This window comes from Schistocerca piceifrons, chromosome 3 (assembly GCF_021461385.2).
Source record: "Schistocerca piceifrons isolate TAMUIC-IGC-003096 chromosome 3, iqSchPice1.1, whole genome shotgun sequence".
Taxonomy (NCBI): Eukaryota; Metazoa; Arthropoda; class Insecta; order Orthoptera; family Acrididae; genus Schistocerca; species Schistocerca piceifrons.
The window spans coordinates 94,314,757-94,338,421 of NC_060140.1; the positions used below are offsets into that span (position 1 = coordinate 94,314,757).

At 42.0% G+C, this 23,665-nt stretch overlaps 1 protein-coding gene across 6 annotated transcripts in view; it reads left to right on the forward strand.

Moving 5' to 3' along the window:
- The window catches only part of LOC124788017 (cyclin-dependent kinase 11B), a 105,027-nt gene that overhangs the window by 33,403 nt on the left and 47,959 nt on the right, over positions 1 to 23,665 (forward strand). For 4 of the 6 annotated variants that reach the window (XR_007016047.1, XM_047255069.1, XM_047255070.1 and 1 more), the window contains exons 3-5: positions 4,772 to 4,878; positions 14,489 to 14,847; positions 15,557 to 15,748. Coding sequence is in view for 5 of the 6 variants with exons in the window: in XM_047255069.1 (XP_047111025.1) it covers positions 4,772 to 4,878; positions 14,489 to 14,847; positions 15,557 to 15,748 (658 nt within the window). In the remaining variant the exon portion in view is untranslated. The remainder of the gene's footprint in view (positions 1 to 4,771; positions 4,879 to 14,488; positions 14,848 to 15,556; positions 15,749 to 23,665) is intronic. The other 2 variants (XM_047255072.1, XM_047255073.1) reach the window with 1 other exon arrangement.

Below are 23,665 nucleotides of genomic sequence, written 5' to 3' on the forward strand. Positions count from 1 at the left end.
CATCCACAACCAAATGCTGCAACATCTCTAAGTGAATTGTCAGTGTCACATCCTTGCCCTCTTTAATCGGATCTGGAATGAGGGCGAGTTCCCTTCTCAGTGGTGAGAGAGCACAATAGTTCTGGTATGGAAACTGGGTAAGTACCCCATAGAGATGAACAGTTAACAGCCTTGATGACGTTCTCTGTAAGTTGCTCAAACGCATCATGAGCAAGCAGCTGTGTTGTCTCTATGAGTCTCTGGATCTTTTGGCCGCATCTCAGGGCAGTTTTTGCAATGGCCGCTCCACTGCTGATAATTTGGTTCACCTGGAGTCCACCATCTGGACAGCCTTTGCATGTTGCCAGCACCTCATCCCTGTCTTTTTCAACTCACAGAAGGCTTATGACACAACATGGTGTCACCACATCCTTACTAAGGTACATGATTGGGGTCTTTGGAGCCCACTCCCCGATTTTTGTCAAGAACTTCCTGTCACACTGTATGTGCAGGTTCAAGTGGGTGTTTCCTGCAGTGCCCCCCCATATCCTAGAGAACAGCGTCCTGCAGGGCTCTCTGCCCCTCTTTCTAGTGGCCATCAGCGGTCTAGCGTCGGGTCTTTGGTATCACCCTTGTTACATGTCGACAATTTTTGCTTTTATTATTGCTCCTCTGGTGTGAGTGTTGCTGAGCATTGCCTGCGGAGTGCCATATGAAAGGTGCAGTCGTGGGCTCTCATCCATGGCTTTCGGTTTTCAGCTGCCACATGGCTGTGTGTGCCGCCATATTGGTGTTTGACCTTGAACGAGTTTCGCTCGGCCGCCGCTAGAGCTTGGAGGATCGCGCTATAGTTCTAACTAAGCGCGATCCGCAGTTAAAAATACCGGAAGTGGGCGCCATGTTGGATTATCAGCGCGGTACTTCCTGCCGCGCCCAGTGTGGCGGCGCTTATCAGTGGAAACTTCCGCAGTACAGGCAGCTGCACGCTCATTTGACTCGAGGCAGCCGTACTGAGCACACAGCCATGCCGTACAGGAGGAGAAGATATGCTAGAAGAACAAGAATGCCTGTTTACAAGACTGTGGATACTTTTAGTCTTACTCCTAATAATGTAGCTCAGGAAGAGTTGCTAAATAGACCTATTACTTTTGTAGGAGCTAAGATTAATTTTTCTTGTACAACTACAGAGGTTGTAACTGGTAATAGTTGGTTGACTATTGCTATTGTAAGGGGCAGTGATAAGCCTCAGTTAGGCCAGTGGCTGAAGAGCTCAAAAGCAGCTGGTCATAGGGCTTCACGCTTATCCTCAGCCCTGGAGACTGAGCCAGTGAAGTCCTCCCACACAGGAAACCCACGGAGCAGCGAGAGAAATCCAAAAAGAAGACCCTTAAGACCAAGGAAATTGAGGTGGCACCCACACCACTGCTACCTACAAGCTCTGTGTCTGAGGAGGGGATGGAGATTCTGGCGTCTGCTGAGGACCTAGATCTCGCCAGACCCTCAGACACAAGTTGGTGGCAGCAGGCAACTCTGAGGTGTAAACTGCCTCATTGAATGTTCCATGCCTTCTCAGTCTCGTGACGATGTCATCCTCCAGTGGAATTGTGGCAGTTTTTTCCACCCCCTGGCTGAGCTACGGCAACTGTTAAGCTTTACATCTGCTATCTGCATTGCCCTCCAGGAAACCTGGTTGCCGGCAATGCGGAGCCCTGGCCTTTTCTGCTTTAAGGGATATTGCAGAAACTGTAGTGACAATAAGCAAGTGTCGGATGGAGTTTGTGTTTATGTCCTAAACTCAGTCTGTAGTGACACTGTGCCCCTTCAAACCCCTCTTGAAGCTATGGCTGTCAGAATAAGGACAACACAGGAAATAACTGTCTGCAATGTATATCTTCCTACAGATGGTGCAGTACCTCTGGATGTATTAGCTGCACTGATCGATCAACTCCCTAAACCTTTCCTACTTTTGGGAGATTTTAATGCCCATAACCCGCTGTGGGGTGGCACTGTGCTTACTGGCCGAGCCAGAGATGTCGAAATTTTACTGTCTCAGTTCGACCTCTGCCTCTTAAATACTGGGGCTGCCACACATTTCATTGTGGCTCATGGTAATTACTCGGCCATTGATTTATCAATTTGCAGCCCAAGACTTCTCCCATATATCTATAGGAGAGAACATGATGACCTGTGTAGTAGGGACCACTTCCCCATCTTCCTGTAACTGCCGTGGTGTCAGGCCCATGGACACCTGCCCAGATGGGCTTTAAACAAGGCAGGCTGGGAAACTTTCACCACCTCTGCTGTCACCGTACCCACACGGTAACTTCGATATGATGGTTAAGCAGGTCACAAAAACAATTGTTTCTCGGCAGAAAACGTGATCCCTTGCTCTTTAGGGTGCCCCTGGCGTAAGGCAGTCCCTTGGTGGTCGCTGGAAGTCACTGAAGCAATTAAGGAGTGTTGGCAAGCTCTACAGCGGTATAAGCGGCACCCTTCCCTGGAGCACCTCGTAGCCTTTAAACGGGTACGTGCCCGTGTTCACCAACTTATCAAACGATGGAAGCAGGAGTGTTGGTCGAGATACGTCTTGCACATTGCGCCGACACAGCTCCTGGGCCTGATCGGATCCACAACAGCCGGATGATTAAATTTCTCTCATCTGACTACAAGCGACATATCCTCATCATCTTCAGCCGGATCTGGTGCAATGGCATCTTCCCATTGCAATGGCAGGAGAGCACCATCATTCCAGTGCTCAAACCCAGTAAAAACCTGCTTGATGTTGATAGCTATCGGCCCGTCAGCCTCATCAATGTTCTTTGTAAGCTGCTGGAATGTACGGTGTCGGTGGTTGGGTGGGGTTCTGGAGTCACGTGGCCTACTGGCTCCATGTCAGGGCGGCTCTCGCCAGGGTCGCTCTACCACTGATAATCTCGTGTCCCTCAAGTCTTGTCATCTGAACAGCCTTTTCCAGCCACCAACACCTGGTTGCCATCTTTTTTGACATGTGTAAAGCACGGCAGGTTAATGCTGCGACAGAACAACCTAAGATGCCATGCTTATTGACCAAGTCACCAGACTTTGAATTGTCACACAAGATCTGGTCAGTTGTTAACCAAATAAGAACCAGCACTGGACGGCATCCCAACTCTTTGCAGATGTACAAGAAAATAACTTCTCCTAGTTCTGACTGTGGGGCTGAGAATCAGACTATTTGCCATGTGTGAGGGTGGTTTGAAAAGTTCTCGAAAATACCACGAGAGGTCAGCACTAGTGCAATGAGCTGTTCACATGATATTCATTGGACTGTTGTTGCCTGTAAACACATGCCACATCAGTGCTCTTAGAAGAAAGCTTTTTCGGTGATGTGGCTCTACTGTTTTTCCTGCCTAGTGATTTGAGAAGATGGAAAAAATCGAGATTCAAAAAGTGATTAAGTACTTCGTAAAGAAAGGTATGAAAGGAGAGGACATTCATGCCGATTTCCAGAATACACTGGGGGACTCTGCTCCTTCATATTCAATTGTTGTCAAGAGAGCAAATTAATTTAAATTTGGTCAGGAGAGCTTAAGATGATGATCCATGCAGTGGTCTGCCAAGATGTGTCACTACTCCAGAAATCATTGCAAAAGCACACAAAATGATCATGGAGGATTTCCGATTGAAAGTGCATGAAATTGCTAACACTTGCCATATGTCATCTGAAAGGGTATATCACATTTTTAACTGAAGAATTAGAAATGAAAAAATTATCTGCGAGATGGGTGCTGTGACTCTTGATGCGTGCCCACACACATGTGCTGTCGCCATGGCAGAATTACATGAACTATGGCACAAATTGTTTCCACACCCACCTTATTCACCTGATATGACTCTGTCAGACTTCCATCTCTTACCAAAACTGAAAATTATTCATGGTGGACAAAGATTCACTTCAGACGAATAATTGATAGCCGGAGTTGATAACTATTTTGCAGGCCTGGAGGAAGCTCATTTTCGATATGGGATCAAGGCACTGGAACATCATTGGACCAAGTGCATTAGTCTACAAGGAGACTACACTGAAAAATAAAAAAAAGTTTCAGTGATGTAACTTTTCAAACCCCCCTTGTAATTTGAGAAAGTCTTCTGAGAGCGTTCCTTGGAGATCCAATCGAGTTCCTGGTCATACTGGAGGTGTATATTATGTTTGTGACCTAGATATTAATTTTTAGTTTTAGATAGTTGTAATCTCATTTTTACGATGTTGTCATACAGTAAATAAATAAATAAATAAATAAATAAAATAATAATTATGAAAGGTTTGGAAAATACACATATAAAATATCCTCATTGGACTAAAAACTTTTTCCGGTCATAATCTCCTTTGGGTGCAGAAATGGTTGAAAAAACAGAGGGTTGACAACTCTGGCGCAAGTCATGCTTTAATCTTTTTTTGAAATAAGACCATTGTGGGCAAATGCATTGTCTGAGAAAAGATGATTTTTTTTAAGGAGTGAGAGGGGGCGAGGGTTAGGAGGGAGGGAGAGAATGCTTTCTCGTCCACTAGGTAAAACCAAACTGAATAACATGCCTCTCGTAGTCCTCAAGACTTCTATACTTGAGTTTTTGCATAAATCAGTTTACCTAACACACCCATAACAACAGTTTCGTATTTATACAATTTACAGTTTTAAGTGGTACCTTTTGTAATATTAAATAAAAGCTGTGTAACTTAACAGCCATGTGAAAAGTTGCATACGTTTCTGAGAACTCTCCAGCTTATAATGTCTAACATATACATTTGTTTAAGGTTCATCCTAACAAGTCTGATGCGTCATCGAGGAGAAAAACCCATCACAGATCTAGGGAGCACAGGGAGCGTAGAGAAGAGAGAATCAGAGAGAAACATCATCACAGGTACAGTTTAACCTTTTTGGAAGACTAAAATGTCTGTAGTGTCACCGGTTTTTCTAATAAAAGTTGTTGATTCTCCAATAAAATGATTGATGACCTTACTTTATCCATTTTAGTTGTACCCAGATGTGCTGGTCTTTCAAAATGGTTTTCAATCCATGTTAAAATTTTATTATACTGATACCTCGCAGTATAAACATTTTCCAGTGTTTGTCTGTGGTGTTATGCATGTCATAAAGAGACATGAAAAAACTTAATAGTTTGAAGTGATTGTATCATGAATTTAAGTTGCATCCTTGAGATTTGTTTCTTTTAAAATTTTTGATGCATGGTGATTCACATATACAAGATAAAATTATGATTTCTGAAGGTTTCTTAGTGTTATTGATTCATCAAATTGTATTTCGTGTGTCCAGACTGTAGTTATGTCTAAGACTATTCCTCATATTGCCTGATAAATGCTGCTAAGTTAGTTCTCAGTACCAGAAAATTGGAACCACCAACTTTCTGGATATTTAGAAAATTATCTTCTCCATATAAATTATAAAATAATTTTGCCACCATATTTTTAAAGTAGAACAACTAAAGAGTGGGCGCATAATTGTAGTATGGAAGGCTGGCTTATGTAGTCATACAGCTGATTTTGAAATGTGTGAGAAATGTTCTGCAACTTTTGGCTCCGAGAAGTTGAGTAACAATCAGTTGTTTGTGTTCAGATATGTCTGAATACATGCTGTAGTGAAATGCTGATGCACAAACTCGTGGTTGGTACATAATTTTAATGTCAACTTCAGGACAAATTTCATTGTTACATAGTTACAAATCAGATAACAGTATGAAAATTTTATTCAGACCTTTGTCCCCTTAAGAAAATATACAACTGACTTTAACCAGAAAAACTGTGTGATTGGATCATGGATTAACATAACAAACAGTATTTTAAAAGTAATAATTAGATCTGATTGCAAAAGGATCACAGACAGTCACCACCATAAGCAGACTATCAAGTTCATTGCTATCGTAACCAAAATTTACACAACACTAATGATTCAGCTTGAGTTACTTAAGAAAAGGTATCATCCATCCCGGCGGACAGGCCAGATAATTAACTAAAGGACGGAAGTGTGGCTTATACACGGTGGTACTCAGAACAAACGAGTAGAAAGCAACCGCCAAACAATTTCGAAGATAATCAGGCTGCAAGCCAGAGCAGAAGACATGCTGAACACACACACACGATCTCAGCCTGCTCTCCAAGGCGACGAACCCCAGCTGCCGCACATACCAGACTATTTCTTTAATAGCAAATAATTCACATGGCAGATAAATGCAACTCGTGATTCACCCTTTTCAAGACCATGCAAGGCTTACTAACTACGTGACTATCTGTAACATAACTGAAAACCAAACTGAGACATTTACCGAATAAAAGAACAATTAAAATTACATTGAGTTGACAAGAGCTCTGTCCTTCATATTAAAAAAAAAGTCTAAAACCAAAACTGAGCAAAGAGTGATCACACTAATTAATATACTACATCAAATTAATACTGCAAGGAACCTTTAAAACAGGCAGTAAAACTCTAGACTTTGCAAGTTCAGTATAACACTTAACTGATCTCCGGCAGGTACAGCATGCCACCATAAGTTTCCCAAATCTTCACAGGTTAACAACAGCATATGAATCATACGTAACTTAATGCTTCCAGTTACGCGATGAGGAGATGTCCAGTATGAGATGATGGACCCACCACCATTTCACACGTAAACGCGGCGACTAATCAGCTCCGTACACCCGGCGTGCGGCAAAATGGCGTGGACGGCGAGGCCCGGGCGCAGTGGATAGAGACGAGGGCCTGTTTTCAAAACATGTTGCCTCATTGAACGCTGACCGGAGAGAGAGCCTGGTCACACGCCAAGCCGGAAAACCAAAGCAGAATAGTCAGAGATACAAGAGCAGACGAGTGTCAATATCAGCGACACAAGTGGCGCCTAAATAGCGCCAGTCGCCACAGCTCATGTTTCGTCAGAGGAAAACTTGCGAGTCCCCGACTAAATAGCGCCAGTCGCCACAGCTCATGTTTCGTCAGAGGAAAACTTGCGAGTCCCCGATCTAGAAGAAACCTATCTAGCTGCCCCCCCCCCCCCCCCCCCCACTCCCCCACCCCCCATCTGATTCAGACTCATTAGCAATATCTTTGTGATATGGATTCAGGGCCAAAACACCCTATTTAGATTTCATCATAACCTCATCACCATCTACCCCATCTGCTTCACGTGGTCCTGGAAGTTGACCTCCACCTCTCTGATGGCCCCATCCATATTTGTGTCCACATTAAACCCATGAACCATGAACAGTTCCTGCATTGTGACAGTTACCATCCCTTCCACACCAAAGAATCGCTCCCATACATTCTAGCCAGATGTCGTAAATTCAGTGACGAGAACTTCTTTGCCCAGTAGTCTGAGGGCCTCACAAAGACCTTCACAGATGAGCAGTACCACCCACACACCCCGCCTCCCCCCTCTCACTTGCCCCACCCCACCCGCAAACCTAGTCCACAAACAAATTTTCCGTGCCATATCCTGACACACATCCAATCCTCCCACCATCCCTAAGAATCTCATACAAAGGAGCAGCCACTTCATTATCCTGGGCTTGAACAGCTGAACCACATCCTTCATCAGGGCTTGAATTATTTCTCATCCTGTCTTGAAATGAGGGAGGTACTACCCAAGATCCTTTCTACCCCTTACCCCTAATAAAGTGGCGTTTTGTAACTTGCAAAACCTACACAAAATCCTAGTCCATCCCGATACCACTTCCACTCACAACCCAGGGATCATATCCCTGTGGCAGACCATGATGCAAGACTTGCCCAATCCACCCATCCAGCAGCTCCTGTTCCAGTCCTGTCACAAGATTATCCTATCAGTCCTGTCACAGGTTTATCCTAACCCATCAGAAGCCAGGCTGCCTGTGAAAACAGCCATGTCATATACCCACTCTGCAGCAGACAATGCACAGCTTTCTATGTCAGTATGACTACCAAACAGCTGTGTCACCAGGATGAACGACCACCGCCAAACTAAGCTGTTCACCAGGATGAACGACCGCCGCCAAACTATTGCCAAAAACATAGTTGGCCACCCAGTGGCACAACATGCAGCTGAGAACAGTGTGCTCAATTTCAGTGGCTGCTTCACAGTCTGAGCCATGTAGATCCTTCCCTCACCAGCTTCTCTGAACTACTCAGATAGGAGTTACCTTACAACACATATCAGGTAACCCAAACCCCCACACCCTCCACTCAAGTTTCCACTTGCTCTGTCCTGTCATCTCCTCTCAATTCACGTCCCCACATCACCTTCAGTGTGTGCCGCTTCAACTTCCCACCGGCCGCTACAATCATGACAGCCCCTACAGTGAGACCCTGCTTTTAAAGTTTTCAAAGGACTTCAAAAATGGTGTAAAACACAGGAAAATGTAAAATGTGGGAAATAACATTTTAAACTGTAAAAGTTACATATAGGGTACCCCCTTGCACTTTGTGTATGGTATATGTACATAACGAGCATCAAAAGACTTGTCAGGGACTTATTTATTATCTAATGAAGGGTTCATTATCTAAAAAAAATCGCTGATGTAACTGGAACTGATAACTGTCTAGGAAGTAGGAACGTTTAACTCAATTTCGTATGTCATAATTGATTTTGTTGGAAGCCTGCAGCTGTCATTTATTATTTAAATAATGAAATACTGCGCTAGTTACATATTTTTTCATGCTTAGCAGGACGTGCTTCGAGAATTTTTTCTCGCTGTCAAGTGAAAATATGTAAATAAGTATTTTGTGTGGTGTTTGAATATGTGTTATTCTACGTCTCTTGCACTGTAGTCGTCTTTTTGAGGTTACCAGGTACTGTGCCTCATAGGTTATGTAGAAAGCCACGCACACACATGCAAACTATCAATCACATTGTTTGTTTGTGTAACATCACAAAAAATATACACGTAAACACTGCACTTGACAATGAAAATAAATTCTCAAAACGTGTTTTGCTCAGTATGAATAAAGTATGTAACAGGCACTGTGTTTAAACTAAAAACATTTGAGCAGTGCAAAGTGAATGACGATGTCACCTAGTGCTCTAAGTGCCCATATGCTGAAACACGCTAAATATTGTTCGACAAAGGTGTCTTGAGGATCACAACAATCACAAAACTTTGTTTGTGCAGTAGAGACGGTTTGGAAATGGTGGTGATTGGTCATAATATCTTCATTCAAACGAACCTAGTTACTCCCATCAGCCACCATGCCAAGTAGATCTTGGCAGGATGGGAGATATGGCATGAATTGTTCCAACTTCTACACGTTTACCAGTTCAAATCTGCTGAGTAGAGTGCCTTGGTGTCAAGAAGATTAGCCACTACTGGACGGCCAACATCATGCCTGCATCATTTTTTCTCCACAAACATTTTTTCATAATGTGTAAATCATGGGAAAATTATAAATATGTTGATGCAAAATCAGGTGCAAATTAACATTGTGGGCATAGAAAATTTGATGGGACCAATCAAAAATGTCGTAAACAGCCGGAAAATGTTAATTAAGGGAACATAAAAGTTTAGTTATACTGTATATCTGTGTTATGTAGAAGGGAAAAGGAAGCGAGGAAGGAAGAGATTTCAGATACTGGATGATGTGATGGACGGTACAACATACAGCAGCCTTAAGAAGGAAGAAATGGATCACAGAAAATGGAGAGGCAAAGGGCCTGATAATGTAGCAGAAAACTGATGATGATGCTGCTGCTGCTGCTGCTGCTGATGATGATGATGATGACTGTATATCTACCAGCCCGCCCTTCCACGTTTCTATCCATCAAATTGGTTGCCTCCTTCCGAGCCACTAGCCACTCACCCCCAATCCCTCTTGCTGCCCCCCACCTCCCTTTCCCTCTATGCTCCCCACTGACAATACCCTCACCACAACTAGGCCACATGCCTCTAAAAATAGCATTTGCTCTGTTAGTCCAGCCAGCACCATGCAGGGGCCTAGGTGTAGGTGTGTGTGTGTGCGTGTGCGTGTTTTACTATAGCTTGTCAAACCGTAACTCCAAAAGCTAGAAAGCTTTCTTTCTTCTGTATGTGCCTGTCAACAACAGAACTCTTCTGCTTTTCAGTGAGTGGTCTCCTTTGATTCAAAAGTAATTTGCTGCAATACTTTGGTGAACCAACCATGTCACGAAAAAAGATGAATATGTTAATAGATGATGGTGCCGCATATGTAGCTTTGGCTATTATCCCAGTTTCCCGGAAAAAAAAGAGAGAAAAAAAAATAGTTAAATGAAAATGAATTACCAGATTTCCTCAGTACGATTAATGGAGTGCTTTCAGTTATTAAGCCAAGTTGCTGTTTCTAGTTTTCTATGTGATATTACATGTAATCACTGCCTGTTAGTTGGTGTCCATCCAGCAAGTACACCCAATAACACATCTCAGTTTACGAAAGCCTATCAAATATGTATCTACTAATATTCACAGAAATAATTACTTTATAGTTAAAAGGTAAATTACAGTGTTTTTACAATAATACATTTTTTGTTTACTTATATACTTGCAACTGATGTACATAACTGCATTATGAAGCATTACAAGGCACTTGTAAGGGTAGTGCAAAGTGCACAGTTTATCAGTTTTCTTGGAATGTTTGCTATGCAGTAAGAAAACCAAACTGTTATCAACAAGTGACAGAAGTGATTCTTCAGTTTCTCCCTGTGTATTTGATGTGTTGTACCAACAGCAAACATCTTGTGTATGAGAAACTTTTTGAAGAATTTCAGTAAGAAGTGGAGGGCACACTGTTAGTTCAGTAACAAAGAGGAGCAGTCTCATGCCCAACAAAGGAGACATTTCACAGACTGTGGTGGAGCTTTTGCTCGAGTCATTACCACTGCAGACCAGGATATGGCTTTCTGTCTTTCCCAAATGCTTGTAGTGAGGGGCAGTTCGGACTTCATTTCCATCATTGAATAGGTTTGCTCCTTGTCTGTCCCTGGTGGATATGACATTGTTGCACTTGACATGACATTATGTTAAAACAAAATCCATTACAGCATTTTACAGCACTATAACAGGGATGCCAAGGATATACTTCTTGAACATTTTAATTTAATATAGGACCATTTTTCTACTTCTGAAAGGAAGCTATTTTAATCCCTGTCCTTTTGATTGGGAAGGTTACATTCACCAGCCATGTGGGCAAAGCTGTGGAGCAGGTAGTCAGCTTCTGCCATGTCTGGATATTAGAGTCCAGGCAACTCCTTTGTCGCTATCATTGTGGGTCCAGGAGGGTTACTCCAACACTGATAACCTGCCACTGCAAAGGCGGCTTTAAAATAGAATATCTGTGCAAGCAGCACTTAGTAGTCAAAGCCAGCTGGTGACAGTAAAAGCAAACAGTTACAAAGATTGGACGATTCAAACTTACCAGTCTCCCTAGAGGACTTAGTTCCCCCTCACATGACTTCTGCTCCCACAGGAGGATCCTCCTTTTGTAGTGTTTGTGCCATTCAAGTTTCAGTAAGCTATACCTTCACAGGATATGTTTTATATTTTGACAAGAGGGGTATGTTTTATATTCTGACAAGAGGATGGCAACAAACATAAGTTGGGCCTAGCTTTTACTTTAGCTGAGAATAAGAAAAGTGTGAAAAACTTATCAAGTTGCTATGCACCATATAGCGGAGATGCTGAGTCACAGATAGGCACAACAAAAACACTCTCACAATTAAAGCTTTCAGCCGTTACGGCATTTGTCAATGATAGACTACACACACACACACACACACACACACACACACACACACACACTCCCTCTCACTCACTCACTCACACTCACACACGCAACTGCAGTCTCAGGCAATTGAAACCACACTGCCACACAGCAATGTGGTGTCACTTGTGTGTGTGAATGTGTGTGTGTGTGTGTGTTATATTTTAATAGGATCACGAAAGACTATGATGTGACATACCCTAAATCAGATCAACAGTAATAACAGTAAGCCTCCAATGTACAGAGGCTTGTGAAGTACACTCATGCTCATAAATTAAGGATAATGCTGATACATGGTGAAACAACACTCTGGTGGGTGGTTTGGGGGTTCAAATCACCTCGGGGTATGACCATGCGGTGCATTTGACCTGCGGTCGTTACATGGTGGCGCTGGCAGCAGTCCACATACGCAGAGGTGTATGGGTGCATGTCATAGCACGGTGCAGCGAGTAAGTGTGCAGACATTTTCAGTTGTGCTAATGGTGACTGTGTGTTGAAAATGGCTCAAAGAACACATATTGATGACATTATGAGGGGTAGAGTACTAGGGCGACTGAAGGCTAGCCAAACACAGCAGGTCTTAGCATGGGCCCTCCATGTGCCACGAAGTGTGATCTCAAGATTATGGCAATGATTCGAGCAGACAGGAAACGTGTCCAGGTGCTACAGTACGGGACCTCCACAGTGAACAAGGCCGTTACCTCACCATCAGTGCCTGCAGACAGCCACGGAGTACTGCAGGTAGCCTTGCTTGGGACCTTACTGCAGGCACTGAAACAGTTGTCTCCGGACACACAGTCTACAGACGACTGAACAGACATGGTTTATTTGCCTGGAGACCTGCAAGGTGCAATCCACTGACCCCTGGTCACAGGAGAGCCCTTAAAGCCTGGTGTCAAGAACACAGTACATGGTCATTGGAGACAGTGGTCCCAGGTTATGTTCATGGACGGGTCCAAGTATAGTCTGAACAGTGATTCTCGCTGGGTTTTCATCTGGCGTGAACCAGGAACCAGATTCCAACCCCTTAATGTCCTTGAAATAGACATGTATGGAGGTTATTATTATGATTGGTGCACGTACACCCCTGACTGTCTTTGACAGAGGAACTGTAACAGGTTAGGTCTATCAGGATGTCATTTTGCACCAGTATGTCCACTTTGTCAGGGGTGCCGCGGGTCCCACCTTCCTCCTGATGGATTATAACACACGGCCCCACTGAGCTGTCATCGTGGAGGAGTACCTTGAAACAGAAGATATTAGGCAAATGGAGTTGCCTGCCTGTTCTACAGACCTAAACCCAACGAGCATGTCTGGGATGCTCTCGGTCGACGTGTCGCTGCACGTCTTCAGACCCCTACGACACTTCAGAAACTCCGACAGGCACTGGTGCAAGAATGGGAGGCTGTACCCCAGCAGCTGCTCAACCCCCTGATCCAGAGTATGCCAACCCGTTTTGTGGCCTGTGTACGTGTGCATCACATATTGATGTTGGGGTACATGCACAGGAAACGGTGACGTTTTGTAGCATGTGTTTCGGGACAGTTTTCTCAACTTATTACCAATACTGTGGACTTACAGATCTGTGTCATGTGTGTTCCCTATGTGCCTATGCTATTAGCACCAGTTTTGTGTAGTGCCACGTTTTGTGACACCACATTCTGCAATTATCCTTAATTTATGAGCATGAGAGTGTATATGTAGATATAGAAAGCAAAATTGTGATTGGAAATAGGAGAGAAGACATTTTAAGTTTTAGGTAACAAATTGATACACATGAGATAAGGTCTGGCTAATAGAAAAGCCACAGGTGATTTAAACATGCTTTGATGTTGAAATGCTATGAGTACATAAAGGGATGAGCTTGTGTAAGACAGTCCCACTCTGTGCCAGGGTACAGTTAGAATAATTGTCTGTAAGGATGGCAAATATTATCTAAGTGAACTTTATTTGTGTGTTGTGGGACTCTGGGAATTTTACTGATGAACTAAATTTTGTTATAGAGTCCTTCATATTATCATTTTTAAAATTTTCACTAGCACCTAACATCTGCTCTAACATTTTCAATCTAGTATTGAGATATAGTTGAATGTAGCATGAATGCAAAGGTAAACCACGTAACTTTTAATACATGTATTAAATTGTACAACAGTTGATATAAACAACAGTTTTCAGAAGTGATCACATGGCTGTATGTTTTGTTGAACAGTCTTCTTCATACATGGCTGTCATAAATCATATGTCAGCCATAGGCAGTCGTTTGTTTGGTTTACAGTTGAGCATTGTTTTTATGGTGTTGGACAAGTTTCTCTTGGAATACAGATGTTTTGTGAGACATATAAAGAATTTGAAGAAATTTTGAGTGCTTTTGTTAATGAAATTTATTGGGGTCCGTGACGCTAATGATGAACCGTTGTGTTTTCTTATTGACACTGGACTTAGTCTGCTAGAATGATCATTTTATGGGTGGACAAACTGTGCCTTGTATGATAATATTTTTAGATTTGGAGAGGTGATTAATTATCTGGTATGGGGTGAGTCGGCATGTGCAGAAATAGTGCAGTTCGTACAAATTGCAAATGACGGAAATATCAGACCTGGCCAGTTTATGAGCAGTATTGTTATGTGCTCTTCTTTGATCTGTGGTAACTAACTTGAGTTTATTGTTAGTATTTTTAAAAAAAGAGGATATGAGCCCAAGTGGTACAGTAATGTACAATAATCTCCGGTACTGTCAGATGAGAAACAAACTAACATTACTTCCGTCACTTTTGCAGAGAGAGACGAGAACAGATGCCGACCAGTCGTGGTGAGTCAAAGCGTTCTTCTGATGGAAGAGGAGGTGGTAGCAGCAGCAGTAGTAAACAGCAGCAGCAGGAGAGGGGAGACCGTATGTTGGAGGATCTGCGAGAACGGCTTTTGGATAAAAGAAGGGCCCAGGAAAGCTCTGATAGAAGAATTAAGATGGATCAACGAAGTCGACGCTCACAGCAACAACAACAGGATATGATGATGCAGCAACACCAACAACAGATGCAGCAACAACCGCCACCACCACCAGTTAGACATGAGACAGCACGGGAAAAAGCAGAGAGACTCGAAAAAGAGTTGAGGAAAGAACGGCTTTTGGAAGCAGGTAATGCTTTAATGATAATGAACTGAATTTAAATACTCTAGTGAATGCTAAATTGATGGAGACCATTGGTACCATTAACTTATCGGGTGGCTTTGTTGATAAGGTGGAAAATATGATGGTGTATTTTGTTGACTTGTCTCTATTTTAAAGCTTTGTGAAAATTTAAGCTTTCAGATCAATTGGATGTTGTAAAAGTTCATTATTCTGGATCTTTGATACTGTGTCAAGTGACTTGGTGTGTCTGTCAGAAACTGGACGCACATTCAGCAAATACCAGGGTAAAATCCTGGTTTTGGCAATTCTTATTATAATCTCTATGGATTTTCCTAATCACTCCTAGGGAATGGCAAACTGGTTCTTTCATCAAGATCATGGGCAATACATTCCTCAAAATATACCAAAACGGAGTTGGTAGTACGTATTCCTAAAGAAAGAAGGTAGAAATTTCATATTTTATCTTGACGTACCCATATCTCTCTCCTAGTGGTGTTTGAAATGTTGAAATGATTTGTCTTCCTCTGAGTATCTGTTGCCTGATAATTTCTTTCATCATAGAAAAGGCTCGACCATATGGTTTCCTCTTTGTCAGTGAATTTTTCTCTTTTATTTGCCTGTATTGTTACCTCAATCAGATAGCTGGGGTGTTTTAAATTGAATTATCATGGTATTCCGGTGAGGTTAAAGATTGCACTGTGTTATGTGTTTACAGACCGGGAAATGGTTCGCCAGAAAGAGGTATACAGGAGAGAACTAGAAGCCAGACGAGAGCGACGCCACTTAGAGAAAGAAAAAGAACGTACCTTACACGAGGTCAGCATGAAGGGAGAGCGAAGTGAGAGCCGTGAGCGAAAGAGACGAAAGCTGGAAAGTGGTGAACAACAAAGTGAATCTGATGGTGAAGGTACAGAATTTATTGGAAACATTCTGTTAGCTGATGCTAATTAACTAGCCATGAATTAAACCCTTTTCTTTCTTGTAAATGAAGGACAGCTTTCTGATGCCTGGCTTTTCCGCTGTCACATTCTCACCAGCCTAATGAGTAGGAGGATTGTTCTCTTTCACGAATAACAGTGAAGTTCAGTTGTTTGAGTGTCTTTCTCTCATGTTTCTACTGTGGAAAACATATGTCACATTTGGTACTGGGTTTCTGTAACCTATGCTAGCTCCTGCTTACAAATGAATGGAATAATACACCTTCAGTTTGGGAAAAGGTTGTTGCCACCCAAAATAACCATTTGACAATTGCAATTGACTAATGCTACCTCTGAACTGCTGCACGTGGTGCTTGCAGCAGCAACAGTTGTAGAACATCTCTTAGGCTGATCATAAGAATCTGATCTCTTTAATTATCTATCTGCTAATCTGTCCTTTTTTTCTGTGTTGGTAATCCAAGTATAACATTCACATTGAAAGGAAAAATTACTAGAGAAGTGACAAGGAGGCAGAATGGATGGCCAGGAGATGACCCTCCAGCACTGTTGATACACACAAATAAAAGTACAAAAAACTATCCAATTTTCAGAGCTATTAATTTCTTCCAGAGAGAGGAAAGGAGGATGGGCTGGGAAAGGTTATAAAAGGAGGACGGGTTTCTCAGGGTGAGATGGACTCATCTGTTGTGAGGACAAGGAGAGCTAAAGATTCAGTAGTACCAAAAGCTGGGATAGGCATTTTGTACTTTTGTGTTTGTCTATTGGCAATACCTAAATTTATCTTTTGAAGGCAACTACAGGCAATTCATTCTATCCCCCTAAAACCACTTATATCTACATATTAAAAATATTAACCGGCACCTGAAACTCTCCATTAGCTTCAGACAAAAATATTATGTACATCTTAGGCAAATGTGGGAACGGCCTTGCCGCAGTGGTTACACCGGTTCCCGCGAGATCACCGAAGTTAAGCGCTATCGGGCATGGTCAGCACTTGGATCGGTGACCATCCAGGCCCCCATGCACCGTTGCCATTTTTCGGTGTGCACTCAGCCTTGTGATGCCAATTGAGGAGCTACTCGACCGAATAGTAGTGGCTTCGGTCAAGAATACCATTTTATGACCGGGAGAGCGGTGTGTTGACCCCACGCCCCTCCTATCCGCATCCTCCACGAAGGATGACACGGCGGTCGGATGGTCCCGGTAGGCCACTCGTGGCCTGAAGACGGAGAACTTTTCTTTTTTTACATCTTAGGCAAATAATATACCAATAAATGCTGGTGGAGGATGGGGACAGAGTGCAACATTTCAGAATCTACGGATCAAGAGTTATTCTCTTTGAATCACTGTTAAGTGCAGTGCAGAGGATACTTTTCACTGTATGACACATTAATGTATCTTTCCATTCCATTTATGGATGGAGTGGGTGATTAAAGCATGCTAAGGTATCTCTACAAGTTTTTATTACAAATTTCATCTTCATAGGCTCTGCGGGGGGGAACAATAAGTAAAGTGGTAAAAAATGTTCACAAATTCTATCCTAAAAATTGGTTTTTGATATTTTGCAAGTAGTTTTTTACTAGATGTTAGACACCTTCCTTCAGAGTTAACAGTAGTTGAGGTTTTTCAGCATTGCTATGACACTCTCCTGTAATCCAAATAACACTGTCACCATCTGCATTGCTCTTCATATACTCTGTATGTTCTTTGTTAGCCCAATCTATTCCTGTATAAGCCATACATGTGTTTTATAAGCAGTTCATAGACCAATATCCACATTGTACCAATAAACCAAAGCCAACTTTCCCAAATCTTTAGTGTCGGCAATTGTTGAACTTTATATCCATACTCTTTGTTACTCTCAGGTGTAATTAATTGTGACCACTTAATCGTGTATTTTCATTAATCACATATTTTCCTGAAGTACCCACCTCAAAATTTCTCTGTCTCAATAGCTAAATGTCTGTCTTTACTCCAAGGCAGCGTTTTATCTAGCTCCAATCGGGTGTTAGTGGTGTTTCTACAGGATATTGTATCATAAGTAACTGCTTCACCTGCAAAAGTCTCGAGTTTCCAACTGCTGCTTGTGTTACAGTTATGGTGACGGGTCTGTACATTTTCTTATGACACATCTACTATTACTTCTTCTTCTTTGAAGGGCTGTTCATCCAGGATAAAATGCTTTGTCCTGCCTGCCAGGCAATTCACTCCAGTGACAAACCAGAATACATATCCTTAAAACATGTTTCCTTTAGTAGACGTATTGATTGAAAACTTGGAAATGGTCACTGATCACAAACCTATTTCTGCATAGGACAGACACATAATTGGGGGTCTTGTAACCTGTTAGATGTTGGTAACAACTGCCTCAAGGAGTTACGTGAAATGATAGATTACTACATGAATTTTCGTGTAGTGTTAAGGGTGTGAAGATAAAATGACTCTGCACGCTGTTGGCAAAAATGTGTTCTATTTTGAAAAATTTTAAAAGATCTGTTGAGTAATTGTGTCCTTAACAGAATTTGTAGATTGAATGGATATGTTCAAATTACTTAGCATGATGCAGCATGGTAACATCCTTCACAACCCCTGTTATTTTGACAATTGAACAGCCTGTCATTTTTAAGGCACAAATGCAGTGAGAGATCTCTGTGTGGCAATTTAAACCCAGGGCGGGCGTAGCTGTGTGGGAGGTTAATCAAAAGATAGTGTAAGCAGAAAAATATCACACACAGCATGAATTCTGTAAAGTGTTGTGGCAGCTGGCAGTCATTGCTGAATACACACATGTGCAAATATCTTCACTGCTCTAGGGGAACTCGTCTTTGTTGCATTTTTCCCATATCATAATTAGCACAGTAACGTAAGGCTCATTGTGCTGAAGAACTTGATGCCCGCAAGTCCTTAAATAAAAATCTGCATGCAGTAGCAATGCATGAAAGGAAATAGGCTGTTGGACAAAAGAATGGAGGGCTCCCTGCTATTTGCATTTCCAATAGGGCCTACGATAACAATCTGGTGTCACATTATACTTCAGAACCCTAAACTGTTTATCTTTCACTTCATACTAAATCTGTGGTATGAGAAGAGGAAATGACTTACAAGCTTCTCAGAAACTTTAGTTTTTTGTCTTTACTTTCGCACTTTATACTAAAACAAGAATGTTGAGATGAGAGGAGGAAATGAAGTATATGCTTCCAAGACGTAATATTTCCTTGTGTGCTACTACTGCGTGCATGAAAGCTCAGCAGTTAATTTTTGTGTGTTGGATAAATTTTGATATCACCTCACATTGCTTTGTGAGAAGGTTCCTATTTTCTTGGGATTCAAACAGAGTAGACATTTCATCACTGGTTAATATTCTGATGGCTGATGACATGATACCCATTCCAATTGCTCCATGGCACCTATGATCATAGTCTCACTTTGGTTGCAATAAGAATATACAGCCAGTAGTGCATGCTCACTGCAGTCAGAGCCAAGGTGATTTCTTTATGTTTATGGTGAAGCGTCTGCTGCAGTGTCCACACTCAGCCAATAGTTGCAGTGTCCACACTCAGCCAATAGTTGCAGTGTCCACACTCAGCCAACATAAACAAATCGGGGCAACATTGGGCACTGCTAATCACTGCACTTGCCATGAGCCATGACAAGAGTGCACTGTCCCTGCTAACAGTATTATGGAGTTAATACATCTTTCTTACTTAATGTAACATGCAGGACATGGGTTGGGTAAAAATTGTAACTGGCCATTTCATTAAAATACTTGACAGTTATATTTGATGCAATATTTATTCTTGCTTGTCTCTCTAATGTTAATAGTATTGATTCAGATTGTGTGTGAACATGAAAACACACACACACACACACACACACACACAGAGAGAGAGAGAGAGAGAGAGAGAGAGAGAGAGAGAGAGCACACAGTCATTGATTCCAGTGAGAGTGAACTGCTGTCTGTGAACAACACATGTGCCAATCAGTTACGCAGATACACTGTGACCGAAAGGTGTCTCAGTTGTTGGCAACAAATTCCAGCTGTAATTGACACTTCCTTGGGGAAGAATTCGTAGTGCAAAACACACTATTGGAGCTATCAGATGGAAAATATTATGTTCACACAACTGTTTGCTCCAGTTTACGTTTTTTGGTAGGGTTTAGCCCTTCATTTCTTAGGAAGTTAACGATAAAGGCATCATAACACATCACCAGTAAGAGTATTGCATAGGTATGCTCAGTGAGTGACCTGATGACGTTCAAGAAAAACTGCAGTAATAGCCATCCATTGATTTTTGTTGTTTCTAATTAGAGCATTCAGTACTCCCACACCTGACTTCTGAACCTTGCCTGTTGAATGCAAATGTCGCATGATGATTAAATGGTAATTCATCACTTATATTAGTAGTCGAGACTTCCATAATGTGGAAAATCATTCGTGCCAGAATGATCTTTGTTGAAACAAGAATATCTTTTTCTGGCGTATTTTTCGCAAAAGTATTTGCTCCACTCACACTGTTCAAATCTTTCGGGTTGCCTCCTCTGCATTCACCCCTCTGTTATACCAAAAGTAAATACTGTGTTGCAGACATTACACCTTTTTCCACTTGCAACCCAGTTTTACAAATGGCTCTGAGCACTATGGGACTTAACTTCTGAGGTCATCAGTCGCCTAGAACTTAGAACTACTTAAACCTAACTAACCTAAAGACATCACACACATCCATGCCCGAGGCAGGATTCAAACCTGCGACCTTGGCGGTGGCGCAGTTCCAGACTGTAGCGCCTAGAACAGCTTGACCACGCCGGCCTGCCCAGTTTTACAACACCTAACAGTAGTTCATGATTTTCAAGTATGCAAAATCCAATGCTTAACTGTGAGATGATAACTAGAACTTCAGATTCGAAAACGACAGTTGAGACAAACACTGACAGCATTACGCCGCATTCACCTAGGCAGCGCTCAATGTCAGGCAACAGGCATCTGGCCGATGGCCAGTAGCCGCTGCAACGTGAGGAAACGCTCAAGTGTAAGGTGTTCTGATCATGATGCAGCCACAAGCTGTCCTGCGAAATTGTTTCTGGGAGTATTTGTTATTACTGGTGGGTATAATGTGAAGCAAATTACCTTTAGTGTTCGATCAGACTCATAGCTTTAGAAGAGGGCCGAAATGTCGGGGGGGGGGGGGGGGGATACATTGGCCGCGAACACATGACTGTAAGTTTAGAATGCATGACAATTACCACTAGACCACAGGCTCACATGACACATCATCTCGGAAGTAGACAACACTTCCTCCTGACACTTCCGCATCTTACAGTGTTGCCAGATTGTGCAGATGGCTGGACTTAGTGTGGTCAGGGGCATTTGGTCTTATTGGCCACCTTTAGTGAACGACTTGGACTTAATCTCTGTGGCGGCTGACCAGCAGTCAGTTTTCAAGTCTAAGACTTGATGCAAGATGCACTTGGTTTCAGAATCGTGTCCATACAGTTCACAGACATGCTTATAGGGGCCACCTGGGTTGGCCCCCTTGCGTGCTCTGGTGAGCCACACTATTTCTTTAGTGCTATTTATACGATCACAAACGAGTGTTCGGCCTTTTCTGTAACCTGTATTATTGTTGTCCATTCAATGGGTTCAGTGCTACACGCAACCTGTACTTCATTGTTTCTTACATTGACTCTATAAAGTACTGCGTTACATAAATTGTTTGTTCTTGCTATAACAGTGCTAGGTTAATCTGAATAGATTTCTAAATAAAACTTGATGATTTGAATAAGTGCAATGACAGAATCCATGTGTTGTTATATTCCATAGGATGACCGGTACTAAGCAACTGTTTTGTAGATGCAGCATTGCTGGCTGTTGTAAACATATGTAATGCTTATGCTCCATAGAACGGTCCTAATGATCTGCCTGATGTACAGGAAAACTCCATATTAATGAACCCTCTTTTAAATGATTCCCGCTATTAACAAATGTTTGTTTCCATTGGTCCCAGTGAAGTTTTCATAAGAACAATGTTGACGAAATTCATTTCTTCTTTTAAAGAAATAAATATTAAATAGTTTGCAAACTGAAACCCAACTCGATCATTTCTTGTTGCTGATATCTAGGTCATAGTTTTTGTTTGTTAATTTTGAACCATTGCCAGTTTCCACATGTAGGTCTTGTGATCAGATGTCACAGAAAGCATTGCAAAGTGCACAGATTAACCACATTGTGTTGTTTATCGAAGTGTTGATTTCTACATAATGGTAGTCTTGTGTAGCTATGGCGAGCAGAAGCAGAAAGCTTAAGATTCAGCATAAATTAATCAATATGGCTAAGAAACACAATTTGGTGCCATCTTCTTTATCTGGTACATAGTGAAGAATGAGGAGGCTATCATGAATGCAGAAACTCACAATCCTTCTGCATTAAAAAGGATTTGTTAAAACTGAATGTAGGCCAGACCACCCCCATTTCTGAATGGGTTTGATGCCCTGTACCATCTCAAATTTTTTCTGCGGTAGTCAGGTCTGGTAGGGGGTCTATTCAGTCCTTCTGAGGCCAAATGAGGAGCTGCTTGGATAAAGGAGTGGTGGCATCATCAGGAATTATCTACTGGCAATAATGACTGAAGGGATTGGCGACATGCAGATCACTTGCCTCACAATCATAGGTCGCTCCTCGTATTGCCTGTAGGCAGCAGTCAGTCAGTCGGAACAGGCCTAATGACTAATACGTGAGTAGTGTTCATGTTTTTCTCCCAATTCTGATGTCCTGTGCAGTGTTAGTGGTGATGGGGGGGGGGGGGGAGAAAGGGGAATTGTAGTTTGTTGCACAGTTGCAGTTTTGTTGTTTCTTTAATTCCTTCCAAAACACTGATCAGTAGTTGTTTATTTTCATCATCACACCATCAAAAGTTATGTCAGGCCCTAGAATGTTTCAGTTTTTGTATTAATACATTCTACGTGACAACTATACTTTTAAAAAAATTTCAGGAAGATTCTAGAAACCTTCAGCAAAATCCAAAGGTGCGTCTTTACCAGAATGAACTGTGCAGTTCAAGACTGCTAAAGACCGTACAGACAGCCTGCCTGAAATGCATGGTTACATTCAGTAATTGTACAGTTTTATGCACAGACATGATATCACTTTTGATAAGCTGCACAGCTGAACGCGTGGTGTGTAGGCCCCATAAGGATTTATACATCATCATCTTAGTCATAAAAGGGCTTCATGAAATGATAAGTGGAAACATTCCCATAGGCGAAAATTTATTATGGGAAAGGTCCGATAAATTGCCCCGAAGCTCGGGATTGAAGATTTCAGTGCATCAAATTGCTGTCAGGATTGCTTGAGGGAGAGGGGGTAATGAATATGGAAGAAGAATGTTTTACCATGGGTGATAACAGATATGGGCCCAGGGATGTCTTTGATGCTGATGGAACAAGGGTTCTTTTGTAATTTACTTCCCTCAAAAACAGAAAATATAATGAACAAAAAAGTCAATAGCAACAACAGAAATTGTAAATTTTATTGTGATTTAAACACTGCTGTGCACCTATGATTGTATTGGCAGTGTCATGTGAAATTTCTTAGCATTTTAAATGCAACAGGAAGCTAGATTGACAGATGTCCTACACACCAAAAGATGATGACATACTTCATGTGTGTCGACATCGCGTTTCTTCGCACTAACTGTATACAGATTACCTGTAGCCTCTAGACCAGGGCATAATTCATGCTGTGAAAGCTAAATTGAGAATAACTGTTGTACAGTAAATTTCATTCCTTGTAAAAAGGATCTAAAGAGAATGAATATCTTACAGACTGTGCACATGTTTGTTACTGGCTTGAATGCTGTAATCCAGCATGTGTTGAGACAGTTTACAAATAC